Source organism: Mustela nigripes, chromosome 13, assembly GCF_022355385.1.
Source record: "Mustela nigripes isolate SB6536 chromosome 13, MUSNIG.SB6536, whole genome shotgun sequence".
In the NCBI taxonomy this organism is placed as follows: Eukaryota; Metazoa; Chordata; class Mammalia; order Carnivora; family Mustelidae; genus Mustela; species Mustela nigripes.
Genome location: NC_081569.1, coordinates 106,239,849 through 106,252,712, shown reverse-complemented (window position 1 = coordinate 106,252,712; position 12,864 = coordinate 106,239,849). Strand labels below are relative to the sequence as shown.

Below are 12,864 nucleotides of genomic sequence, written 5' to 3'. Positions count from 1 at the left end.
GGTGGGAAGGAGTGCAGGGGAGACACAAAGCATGGAGCTCCATTTATACCTGCAGCATTAGCAAAGGCAAGAAGGCTGCAAGCTGTGCTGTGAATATGGTGAGAAGCAGGGCTTGGGACTTGTGTAAGGGAGCCAATGTATTTGTGGTGCAAAATTTGAGAGGTATTCTCAGATGTCAACCCTGAACTTGGTGGGGAGAAGGGGGGAGAGAGAGAGGGTCAAACCTCCTTAAATTTTGTACCTTAAGTACCTTGTTTGCCTCAACCTAATCTTGGCCCTGTTAAGAAGGGATGTTCCACAGTGTTGAAGATAACAGGCTGAAGAGTTGAGGACCGAGTAGAGTGACCTTTGAGGGGACAGTTTTGTTGGAACCATGCAAGTGAAAGTCAGACTGCGAGAGGTTAAGGAGTAACTATCTAGTGAAAAAATGGTGGCAGAGAATGTAGGCTACTGTCTCCTCTATCATGAAGTTGGGTGGTGAAAGGAATGACAGAGAAGGAATTACAACTTAAGGGGGTAGCTGAGGGCTCAGCAAGTTTGTTTTACTTCATCTTATTTTCAATATTGGTGCTATCTGTCCCAAGAGCAGTCATTTACTTCCATGGAATGATTTGAAGGATTCCTGGCTCCCTTCCAACCAAAAATAATTTTATACTAGTTTACTAGTGGTGTCTGAATTGCTACCATTAGTGATTTGGGGTTATTGAATTAAAGGATTATCTCCTAGCAGTTAGTAAGTACCCCCCTAGGTCCCCATCTGTAGGTAATTCATTAAGCTTTTAGCAGCTATCTGTACGTCAATGTGAATTGGCTTATCTGATTTTTTGGAAACAACCAAGAATAGATTTTGATAAAGGGCGGGTAAAGAGCACTGAAGGGTTTTTGACAGTTTGGGATGTGGCACCTATAAGGAGGAAAGGTGAAGAATTCCCAAAAGGAAAAGGTGAGGTTCTAAAGGGTAACCTCTCTATCTCATAGCCCTACCCAAGGCCAGCTACACTCTAAAATTTTTTCCTTCCATCAATGAACCATTTTGTAAAACAGCTTTTGAGTAAAATCTTGTCAAAACTTTCTGGGGAAATACATTATGTCCTAGATGATAGAAAATGATACTAGCCATAGAATCAGAAAACCTGTTCTTAAAAAAAAAAAAATAGAAAGAAAAGAAAAACTGTTCTCATCAGACACTTATTTGGCCTGCACAGAAGCAGAATTACCTTGAAGCAAGTGATACGTAGGTTGCAAAATACCCATTTGCACAGATCCCTTCAAAGGCCCTCGGAAGGATCCTAGCAACATTTTCATATGATCATGCATTTTTGAAAAATTTGAAAAACAAGATAATTTAACTATAATACACCACTGTCTCTATCCACTCCTATTTTCCCTTTGTCACATTTCCCCTAGTGCTGAGTGGCACTGGAGTAACCAGTCATTTTTGCTATCCAGTACCTAAAGGGAACTTGAGTTGGGGATACAGTTTGGGTTTAGTGGTATATATTTTAATGGCTTATTGTCATTTCTGCATATTGTTAGGTAATTACTAGCTCTTTTGGTGCAGGGATGTCTTATAGACATATTCCTATTGCCTGTTGGGCTAATTTATGTGTCACAACATGAATATGTAAGGCCCTTGATTAAAAACTGGTTAATGAGTGCCGTCAATGCAAAGATTATTTAAGATTGGCTGCTATTTAAGGAAACTTGAAACATGAAATTCAAGGAAATCTTGAAATCTGTTCACATATGAAGAAACTTCACAGAGGCTTTCCCAAATTTGATACCAATCCAAAAAATTACATATGGCATTACCAATGAGTTATGAAATTGAAAGAAACTTTTATAAACTATGAATAATAAATCTTAAAAATGAACCCATACTAAAGGAAAGACAAAATTACCTTTCTATTCAAGATTGTACTGTAAAGCTGTCATATATAGAAGCAATCAATCAAAGAACATACAGGAAAAAATTGGGAAAAAACTATTCTAGAGGTATATATGACAATTAGTAGAATGATTTTGTTATTATTTGGATTTTGTGACATTTGTTGTATTTGCTGGTTTTTAAAATTTTGTAATTGTGGTTTATTTGCTTATTTATTTATTTATTTATTTATTTTTTAAAGATTTATTTATTTATTTGACAGAGAGAGAGATCACAAGTTAGGCAGAGAGGCAGGCAGAGAGAGAGGAGGAAGCAGGCTCCCTGCTGAGCAGAGAGCCCGATGTGGGACTTGATCCCAGGACTCTGAGATCATGACCTGAGCCGAAGGCAGTGGCTCAACCCACTGAGCCACCCAGGTGCCCCTGCTTATTTATTTTTTAAGAAAGATTTTATTTATTTATTTGAGAGAGAGAGCATGAGTGAGAGCGCACAAGCAGGGGTAGGGCAAAGGCAGAAGAAGACCCTTGATCCCAGGGGCTCGATTCCAGGACCCTGAGATCATGACCTGAGCCAAAGGCAGGCAGACATTTAACCAACTGAGCCATCCAGGTGTCCCTGTTACGATTTCTTATGCCCAATTTTGTACTCATAATTTTATACCTTTATTTTAAAGAGTATCCCCCACCCCCCAAATTAGCTAAACTTTAAGTCCTATAAAGTCTGGATTCTTCTCTGATCCTGTGGCTGAGCAAGTAATGTGAGCCCCTAGTTCTCTCATCTGGAAGGTAGGAAGCACTCTCACGGGGTGCTTGTGAGGAAGAGAGATGGTGCAGTTCAAAGACCCTCATTACTAGTTACAAAGAGCCATACAAATGTAAGTAGTAGGATCACTGCCTCTTCCTCAAAAAACAGGTCTTGCATTTTCCCTAAGAGGTTATCTTTTCAGTGATCATACTTACATTTCGGGTTATCCTGAATTGTAGGATGGGCTAAGATGCCTCTGGAGAACTTCATACAGATGACAAGCAGCCCCAGACAGAGTTAAAATCCTAAGAAAGAATGGTGTTCTATTAGCACAAGTTCATCCATTACCACGCCTGGGAAACCAACACACTGGGTCCTCCCTGCTAGGGGTAGTGAGCAGAGATGCTTCTAACAACAGCATTTAGCATTCAAATTCAATAATATTCCAAATATGTAGATGACCCCTATTAAAACACAGTTTTTACAGGGAATTAATATAGCTTTTATTTCCTTGGCCAAGCATTTAACCAGGAAAAATGGGAAAAGGGAAGTTCCATTCACTGAACACTTAATATATGTAAGCATCCAATCTAGGTGCTGTACATATATGTTATCCCAAACACAATATCCCTGGATATTATCAACAGATATAAAAGAAATTTTGCAGAAATAAAAGCTAAGGCTCAAAGAATAGAGGGACTTGCCCAAATCCACAGTAATTAGGGTGTTTTAAGCAAGGTTTGCTTGATCCCACCCTTTCAGGTATTAGTCTATTGCTACATGCTGTTTCCAGTACAGTTTTTGTTTTCCTATTTGCTCCTCTTTTCTATTCTTATTGAGTCTGGCTCATACAGTCACACTTGCCTGCAAAAATAAGTTTGTAAATCAGATGTCTAGTGTATATATATGCATAGGTCTTTAGTTCAAATGCATACTCCATCATGAATTTATGGAAAGTCAGGAGTATATCCAATGCAATAAAATATGCCTTAAATGGTAATTTGAATGGACAAATCTTTAATAGGAATTATAAATGTCTGAAAATGTCTGAAATGCATAATAAACTAGTTTACCACCAACCAGACTGTTCATGTATCAAATTAATATGCACAATCTAAAGTAAGATACTTGATTTCATGCTAAAAAAAATTCAGGGCCAATCTCTTCAGTCTGAAAACAAATAGTAAGTCAACATTCTCAGGTTGCAGATTGATAGTGTCAGGTTAAAATGACTTTCCAAGAGGCAGCTTTATATATATTTTATCAGAACTCAAAATTACACACAGTTCACTTGCTTCTGTCCATTAAATTTTAAAATTGAGATGAGTTTAGTAGCTAGTAGACTTTCACAGGGCTTTTGTGTTTTAATATTTTAATGGAAACGCTTGTTTTTCATCCCCTGATTTAGCCTAAGCATGGGTGGGATGCCAATCCAAGATCTTAAAATTGAACACCTTGAATATTTGTGATTTTGTTGTTGTTGTTTATCTTTTAATTTGTAGGTCAAGACCAAAGTGAGGGAGGTAGGGCAGAAGGCAGAGAGAAAGAAAGGAAAGAAATATTTTGGAAGAGGAGACCTCCTTCATTCTATAACAGACAAATATATTAGAAATTATATGTTATAGGGTTAAGAGAGTGTAATAGCTAGAATTTTTGAAACCTAAGGGGATGACTCTTATCTTACTGTTTGAAAAAAATGTGCACGTGAGAAGATAATTTTCATATTATGAACGCAAAGCCACAGAATTCTGAAAAACCATGTACTTAGTGGGAGTATCATCCCAGAGGACCTGGCGAGTAGGCCAGAGCCGGTAAGCTTAAGTATTTAAGTGAACTTTGGGTCCAGCCTGTATTTGTCATCTTTGCCGTTCAAGTGAACTCAGCACTAGCCGTACTCCCCAGCTAATTCGGGACAGGTTTCAAGGAAGATCCATTGTTTTGGTTTAAATATATATATTGAGCACCTACTACTAGGTCAGGCTGTGAGCATAGAAAGATGGAAAAAATTCAGTATCTGCCCTTAAGGAGCTTCTATTCTGGAAGGGCAGGGGTGTGTCAAACATTCAGACAAATGCACAACTGTATGACAGGGTTTAAAACTTAACACGTTAGATAAGGTACGGTGAGAGCACTAAAAAGGGAAGTCGAAATGTCTCTGTGGGGAGCCCACTGAACCAAAAAAGACTCTTTGGAAGTAGGACAGGTTTCCAGCGGGACCGGCTAGCCCAGGAAGCAGGCGGCAGAATTCGCGCAGGGGAAGCTGAAACGGCGCGAGCAGAGGCACAGGCCTGAAACTGCGGGTTCTGCTCTGGGATCGCCCTCGCACCCCTTTGTCTCCAGACAACCGGAGACGACCAGTTCGATCCCTCACGGCAGGGCAGATCTGAAGAAGTTTGGGGATATAAATCCCAGCCAAGAGAGCGGCAAGGCATGACGTTGCCTGAGGAGATTTGTAGGCGCCGAAATGGGAGCCGCCAAGTTTCTGAAAGACCGGGCGGGGCTCGGGTGGCGGCAGGGCCCTGCCTGAGCTTAATCGTGCTGCCGCGGGCCTTTGGTTCTCAGGGAGCTGTGCTCTGCGTCCCCGCCCCGACGGCCGACACGCGAATCTGCGGGGCGCTCCAAGCCTTCCCGAAGCTGAGCGCCTGAGAAGCCCGCTCCCTGTGTCGGGAGCCTCTCTGCCCCTCCTTGGTCCCTGCTTGGGAAACTCGCGTGACGCAGCCGAGAGCCCGCGGTGACAAATGCTGTTCTGTGGTCCCAGCGCGCGACGGTGCTTACCGCGGCCTGACGAGCGGCCCGCGGCGCGCGGCCTCCCCCCACGCAAGCCCACCGCGCGCGGCACCAATCCGCGCAGGCCCAGACCCGCGCTGCGGCCTCCCGGCGCGCGTCGCACGGTCTGGCACGAGGCGCACGAACCACCTCGCGGTCCGAGGCTACGGGCTAACGGGCGCCTCAGTTGCTGCCAGGGCGCCGATCTGTTTATCCCCTCACCTTGGGCTTTTAACCCCGCGCCCCGCTTGGTTTTGAGAGGTTTCTGTGCTCGAGCTATTTGAGGCAGGCCCTCTTAACAATAGGAGTGGCTCGCGGCCTACGCGTCTGAGAGCTTCCAGGGCGCTGGACGGAAAAGGTGGGTGTGTGGAGTTGTCACCTCACGGAGTCGCGATCCGAACCTTGGAGGAGGGACACACCTTCCTGGGTACTCTGGGCCCACGATGGGCTTCTCCTAGGGAACAAGTTCGTCCCGAACCCCTGTCTCAGGGCAGCCTCCCTTAAGGGACCGACGCACCGGCCGTTCCTGCCGCCATTTCCCAGCAGGCCTCCAGGGGGCCTCCCGGCCGCGGCCTTCCTGTCGGCCGCTCCAGGCCCGGGGGCCGCCGCGCGGGGAGGGACGCGCCTCGGCGCCCGGGCCACTGCGCGAACAATGACCCCTTTTCCCCTCGCCGCCGCCTCTTCCCCGACACCGCCCCCTCGCACCCCCAGGCAAACCTATTAGCCTTTCAGGCCGACAAAACCCCGCGGCCCCGCGCATTGTCCCGCGGAGCGCCCGGCCGCCGTCATTAGCCCTGATTACGCTGAGCCGCCTGACAGCCCTGCGGGCCGCTCGGCAGACCCCCCATTCACGGCCGCCCCCGGGCCCCGCCTCACAATAGGAGCGGAAATCGGCCGCGCTCCCGCGTCCCGGCTGAATAGAGCGAGAAGCTGCTTCTCTTCTCCTCCCGCCCCTTTCACGTTCTTTTTGGATACAATATTTTTTCCCTTTTTGTTAAAATTAGGGAAAGAGAACGAGGTCAAGGAAGATTTTGATTGAGCTCTTTGCCTGTCATTTGTTTAATGTAAACAAAGAGCAAGTCCTCCCCCCGCCCCAGCCTCTCTTCACCTCCCTCCCAGATTTTTATAAACAAACTGCAGAAGGGGTGGGAGGGGGGTGCGAGCGCGGCGGGTGGAAGCCGAGTGGGTCATTAAAGTGGAGGAGCGAGGAACTGCGGCATTTGGGGAGCGGGAGCCATCGCGCTTTTGGTGGAACTGGCGGGTGGTTGAAATATTTATAACCGATAAAGAAGCCGAGCTGGGGCTGGTGGTTAAATCCGCACATTGGTAAGATCCGTTGAATTGTTAAAATGCAGCTTCTTTCCACTGTGCTGGAATAACTGCTTTTTGGGAAATTGTTACAGGAAATAAACTTCAAGAGAAGACAGGAAGGAAACCCATCATAAGGAGATTTCTCCAAATTCGGAAACCTTCCGCATTGCTCCTACCTGGAATTAAAAACAAACAAACAAAAAACCTTTCTAGAACAGGATAAAACTGATACAGAAAAAAAAAAATCTTAAAAAGAAAACGAAAACTTTTATGATACCTGCCCAAGGGAAGATTTGGACCAATTAGCATAAATATCTGTGTGAAGATATGGACCGATTTCCCAACATGTGATCATCAAAGAATTGATTATTCACAAGAGCAATTAGGCGCCACCAGGTTTCAGATAAACATTTTAAAAATTCTTTAAAATAATATGTCATCCCTCCCTTAAGATTCTAAAATGAAATCAGATTAAACCTACAGATCGGTGAAACAGAATACCTACTTTATAATATAATTCTTAGTCAACGCGTTACTTTAAGCAAATTAGATGTACTTTAAAGGAAAATACTTTAAAGGCTTTCACCAAAGCAGGAAAAAAATTCCTCCATAACTTCGGTCTTCTCTTTTTTTGCCAGGCCATAAGGGTTATTTAAAAACTATTTGTACAGGGGCTCCTGGATAGGTTCCTGAATCCAGGGTCTTAGGATCAAGCCGCACAACCTCCGGCTCCTTGCTCAGGGAGGAGACAGTTTCTCCCCTGCCTGTCGGTCCCCCTGCTGTGCTTGCTCTCTGTATATCTCACTTGTTCTCTCTGTGTTAAATGGATAAATAAAACCCTAAAAAAAAAATTATTTGTGCAGAGAAAGCTTAGTTCTTAGCAGTATAATCCTTTTTTCTTCAGAATGCAGAATGGACATTTTCTTCTGCTTTTAGGCATCATTTGAATTGGTTAGTGGGATGGGATTTTTAAGAATCCCAACTGCCATTACATCATTCTACTAATTCTTTCCCTGCCTTCTTGGACCTAGAAACATTAGCTTAAGAGATAAAATTTATCCAAGTGCTGGTTTGGACAGTTCCTTAGTACTAGGTGGATCCGGTAAACAAGACTGGAAATCTCTACGTTTTTTCTTGAAGTGCAATATTCCTTAGCAGATTCAGGACTAGGGTAAGGCAAGGGAAGCACCTACAGTGCAAAATTTAAGGAGGCACTCATTTCCAGATGTCTTGCACTTGTGTAGCTGCTGACCTTGAGAGAGAATGCCTTCTTCAATTTTGTACTCTGGGTGCTTCCCTTGCTTCATTGGAGTCCTGGCCCTGCTCCTCAGCATTCAAGGAACTAGATGTGTGTGTGTGTGGGGGGAGGGGGGGTTGTTCAAGGAAACAAAGTTAAGAATCTTCAGGAACCCCTCTCATCCTAGCCTTTCCAGACCCATGGGAGGGCATTTGCTTGCTTTCCTGAAGAACACCAGCTTGATCACAAAGACATCCCCACTCCTTCCATCTAGAGCTCTTGTGCAAGAGAGTTTTGACTGTCAACAGTTCTCTGGATAAGGGCCCCTCTATATAATGACAACAGTTTATAAAGCCCAAATGAGCCAAATCTGTTTAAGTGATTTAGAAACTAAAAAATCAGCCCTTAGTCATATCCTGGACTTCTCTCAGGTATCTTGCCATTTGACTGCTTTTTGTCTTTCAAGACTTCACTTTTTCTTTTTCTTTTTTTTGGGGGGGGGGGGGGGCGGCGGGGGCACATTGGTATTTCTACCCAAATAAGTTAACAGGGTTCTGAACCAAAGGACATCTGGTAAGGACAGAGAGGTACATTGAAAGGATCCAGTGTGTGTGTGTGTGTGTGTGTGTGTGTGTGTGTGTATCAGGAGGAGCTCAAGGAGGGAAATTCAGCTTAAGTGATTTAAAGATCAGTGTCAAATTTTATAATATACAACCCATTTCACTAGGAAAAAAAGCTTAGAGACTCAGGATAACATTTACTTTTTTAGTGCAAGGACAGTGAAGTTTTTTTGTTTGGGTTTTGGTGTGTGTGTGTGCCTGCATGTACCTATACACTTTGGGAGGACAAATTAAATCCCAAGAATATTTGATAGTTTTAATTGAGGCCATTACAGAACAATGAAGCTCTAGATGACTTATTTCATGTTTAATACAGAGATCAGATTTTTAAAATGCCAGTCATTTCTCTGCAGCCTTCCATTTCACTTCAGCATGTCACATGATTACACCCTTTCCTTCATCTAAGTATCACTGTTGTGGAAAAATGTGTTTGATTAAAACCTGCTTCTGCATCAAGAAGATGTTAGTTTAGTTATTAAAACCTCTCCTATCTTTTGTCTTATTTTAATATGAGCTCAATCCTAAACATAGTACATACTCATTCTAACATGATCATGGGTGCCTATTGCTTTTGTATGGGAGGGGAAAGAGATGAAAAGAGATGGAAAACTTTTGTAATTGCAGAACCTGAGTCAGAATAGTCTTGCATTTTTATAAAATTTTTATAAAATAGGACTCATGACTGAATCCCAGAGTTTGGCTTCTTAAATTGTTCCTGAAAGACACTGACAATTCATAAAAGTGAGTGTCAGGAGGACAAGCCATACTAACCGGAGTTTGGGGATGTGTGGAGTTGTCTTATAGGGGATGCTCATGTTGCAAATTTCTAGATTTAAACATATCACACATACACACATGTATATACATACATACAATTTTTTGAGCAGGTGGTTATGGATCTACCATTGGCCATTTAAAATATATAGCAGGAGACCTCAGAGAAAGCAAAAGATAAGAGAAGACTCTCCTGGGACTATGCACAGGGGCCCCTGCTTACCTGGTGAAGAGTATCTTTTTTTGTTTTGTTTTGTTTTGTTTTTAAGAAATCTGAGAGCAGCTCACTTAATTAAGAAAGTTTGCTCACCAGGTTTTTATTGTTTGGCTTCTTCACACCGAACCCATCTGCTCCATCCTGCGCCTTTAGAAACAGCAAGTTCCCAGGATATAGAGAAACCTACCAGGCAGTCTCTTAAATAAGTAAACAGCATATATATGTTTTGTTTTGTTTTGTTTTTCTTAAAAAAAAAACCTTTAAAGCAAAAGTTATACATATATAACAGCGTCCTTTTGACGTGAAATACCCACGGAAGATTTAGGACAGGCGCTCAGCGTTCAGTTCAGGTTCCGGAGGCATCTTTGCAGCAAAATTCTTGGGAAAAAGCAAAGCAAGGAGAACGTAGCGCTGGGTTGGGCCTCACCGCGGACCCCTGTGATAGCGGCCGGAGGGCGCCAGTGGAGCCAGGCCGGCCGCGGGGCGGAAATGGGCACCCGGAGCCCGCGGGTCCCTGGCCCCCCGGTTTCGCAAGCTGTGGGTTTGCTTGGTCTCTCATCCTCCCTATTTCATTTTATCTAGTTTTTACACTGGATTCTGTTTCTGAGCGTGCTGGGTGGGCAGTTCAGATGTCGCACTCGCTGTCGCTGGACGTGATGGAGATGGCCGAAGTGGCTGCCTTGCTGGATAGGCTGGCGGCGGGGCTGGCGGCGGCGCCGAGCACCTCAGGCGTGCCCTCTTCCTCAGCCCTTAGAGCCCGTCCGGAGCCCTGCGTCATGACCTGCTGCTGGAGTCTAGGAAAAGGAAAGGGATAGCAGTCACAGAGCGTAACATAGCCGCCCTTTGCCCCCCGGGTCTGCATCCCTTAAGCCCAGCGGCCAGCGGATCTCCCACAGACCCCGGCTCTTAAAGTGGGGAAAGTGAGGCAACAGAGACCAGGGCCAGAGTCCGCGGCAGCCTCTCCACGTAGCCCGCCGTTGTCCCATCCTTCTTCTGAATCCTTTCTCGGCTCCCCATCCGAGACGCTGGGCTCAGGGTCATTCGCGATTGTTGGCCGCCTTTGGGAGATTTACAATACTGTCAAGATAAATGAGGTGTGGGTGACAACGACGTATCAAGCTCCTGGATAGGGAACCCCCTTCCCAGCGTGCATCTGCTCCAGGCGCACGCTTCTGTCAATGCCCTCGAGGCCGGGTCAGACCAAAGCTAAAACCAAAAAGAGCTGCCTGAGGATTGCACGGAACGATTGGGCCTGGGGGATGAGGCGGGGTTTCTTGGCCAAAATGTTTGGCTAATTTAGATCCACACGCTGCGGAAGGAAAAGCCTCAGCTGACTAGCTTGCTGTTTTGAGGCAGGGTTGTCCACGCGTGAAAAGATGAGAACTCGACTTCCATCCAGAAGTCCATGAGAAACTCTTTGCTAAGCATTAGGAGAAGAATTTATCTGGGCTTTTAAAATGGCAATATCGGTAATAAGCCAGGCTTCACTTAATAATAGGAGCCTGGGCCCAGGCTGACAAGAATTCGCTTTGGGCCTTGGGGTCCCTAATTATTGCTGGGATTTTAATTTTTATTATTTCTTTCCCCTACCTAATGCAGCCTTGGTTTGGCGACTGGAACTATCTGGTGGAGGACCCCATCCCCCCACCCCAGGCGCCGAGAACCAGAGGAAAAGAGTATGGGGAACCAAGAGCGGGGAAGGAAACCGCCCTCTACTCCGGGACCAGGATCCCAGAATACGGTGGGCTCATAACTGAAGACAGACTGAGCTCTCAAGTCCTGCGGATCCAAGTCGCCAGGCCCCGCGTAAGGGCGCCCGGGTGCCTTCTGCCTGCCCCATCCAGGGAAAGTGCAAGGCGCGTAGGCCTCTAGGTACTGACCTGTTCTTGGCTGCAGCCGCCCGATCCCTTTGTCGGCGGTTTTTGAACCAGTTGCCCACCTGCGTAGGGGTCAGTCCGGTTGCCTGGGCGAGCTCACGCTTTTTGCTGGGGTTGGGGTATGGGTCCTGCAGGTACCATTCCCGTAGCAGATGCCGCGTGCGCTCCTTGAAACAGTGTGTCTTCTGTTCGCCATCCCAAATGGTGCGCGGCAGCGGGAACTTCTTCCTCACACGGTACTTGTCCACCGGCCCCAGGGGCCGTCCACGCAGCTTCTCAGCCTCCTGGTAATGAGCTTCGAGCCACAGCGCCTGCAGCTTGGCGTGGGACTCCTTAGTGAACTTGTGGTTTTCCAGGATATGGTAGAGTTCCCGGTAATTGCCACCGTGAAAGGCCACGATGGCTCTCGCGCGCAGCACCGATTCATTCTTGTTGAGGGCCTCGCAGGCCGCAGGGGCCACGGGCAGCGACCAGAGGAAGCGACCCAGGCGTTCTACGTCGCCGCTCTCCTCCAGAGTCTCGCATACCCCGGCCACTTGCTGGGGACTGAAATTCAAGATGGGTAGTTGGAACATCGAGGCAGCGCCGACTGCAATGGGGACGCTGAGCACGGAGTGGGACACGCAGTAGATGCCCGCGGGCCTGGCCGGGTGCTCCAGGCTCTCCTCCGTGAGGCGGCTTAGGGCAGCGGGGACGCACAGCCCCCGGCAGCTGCGGCGGCGCAAAGGATGCGAGCGAGCGAGCGGGAGGGATTGGAGGAGGTGCCGGCCCCGCAGCCCAGGTTCGGCTCCGCTCGGTTAGGGCACGCAGGCCGGCGAACTGGCGCCGCTACTGGAAAGGGCGGATTGGCGGCGCGGGCGCCATGGAGACCCCCTGTCAGTCACCGGCCCGCTCTGCCAATCAAGACTGCGACCAGTGCGCCCGGGTCCTTTCAGCACCTCCCCGCTCTCGACAGCGCCCGCCGTTCACCCGTGGACTTTTCCTCAGTATTTTGCAGAATCTGGAGGAAGAGAAGACTGGAGAGTTGCTCGGAGAAAAAGAAAGGCAAGAACAGCAGCGTTTCAACACCCTCCTCCAGCGGCCTTCCTCCACCCTCGAACCCCCCAAACCCCCCACCCTCAGCCAAAAGAGGCAGTAGTGCTACAGGAATCCACTTTGGAGTGATGCGCTGCCTGGGTCAAGAGGTCTCCAGAGGACAATGAGGACTGGACCAAATCGAAATCCTCGGAGAATTCGCCAAGTTTAACTGGAACGAAACAGAAAACTTTGGGGGGAGCGCATGAATGGGAAGGGAGGGAAGTAGATCACCTATTTTTTTTTTCCCCCTCAGCACCCATCCCCGCACGGCTTTCCCTCTTTTCTAGCTAAAGCAGCCGAGTGGGAAGTGAATCTGAAGCAGAAGCACAGGACCAGGGATCTGTTAAGAGGTC

General features: G+C 46.9%; 1 protein-coding gene across 1 annotated transcript; it reads right to left on the bottom strand.

Annotated features, from left to right (window-relative positions):
- Nucleotides 1–10,182: 10,182 nt before the first annotated feature.
- SIX6 (SIX homeobox 6) lies at nucleotides 10,183–12,126 on the bottom strand. Its single transcript, XM_059371296.1, has 2 exons — nucleotides 11,438–12,126; nucleotides 10,183–10,351 (listed from the first exon to the last, which is right to left on the bottom strand). The coding sequence occupies exons 1-2, from the start codon at nucleotides 12,007–12,009 to the stop codon at nucleotides 10,183–10,185; spliced, it is 741 nt and encodes a 246-aa protein (XP_059227279.1). The 5' UTR covers nucleotides 12,010–12,126.
- Between the last annotated feature and the right edge of the window lie 738 nt (nucleotides 12,127–12,864).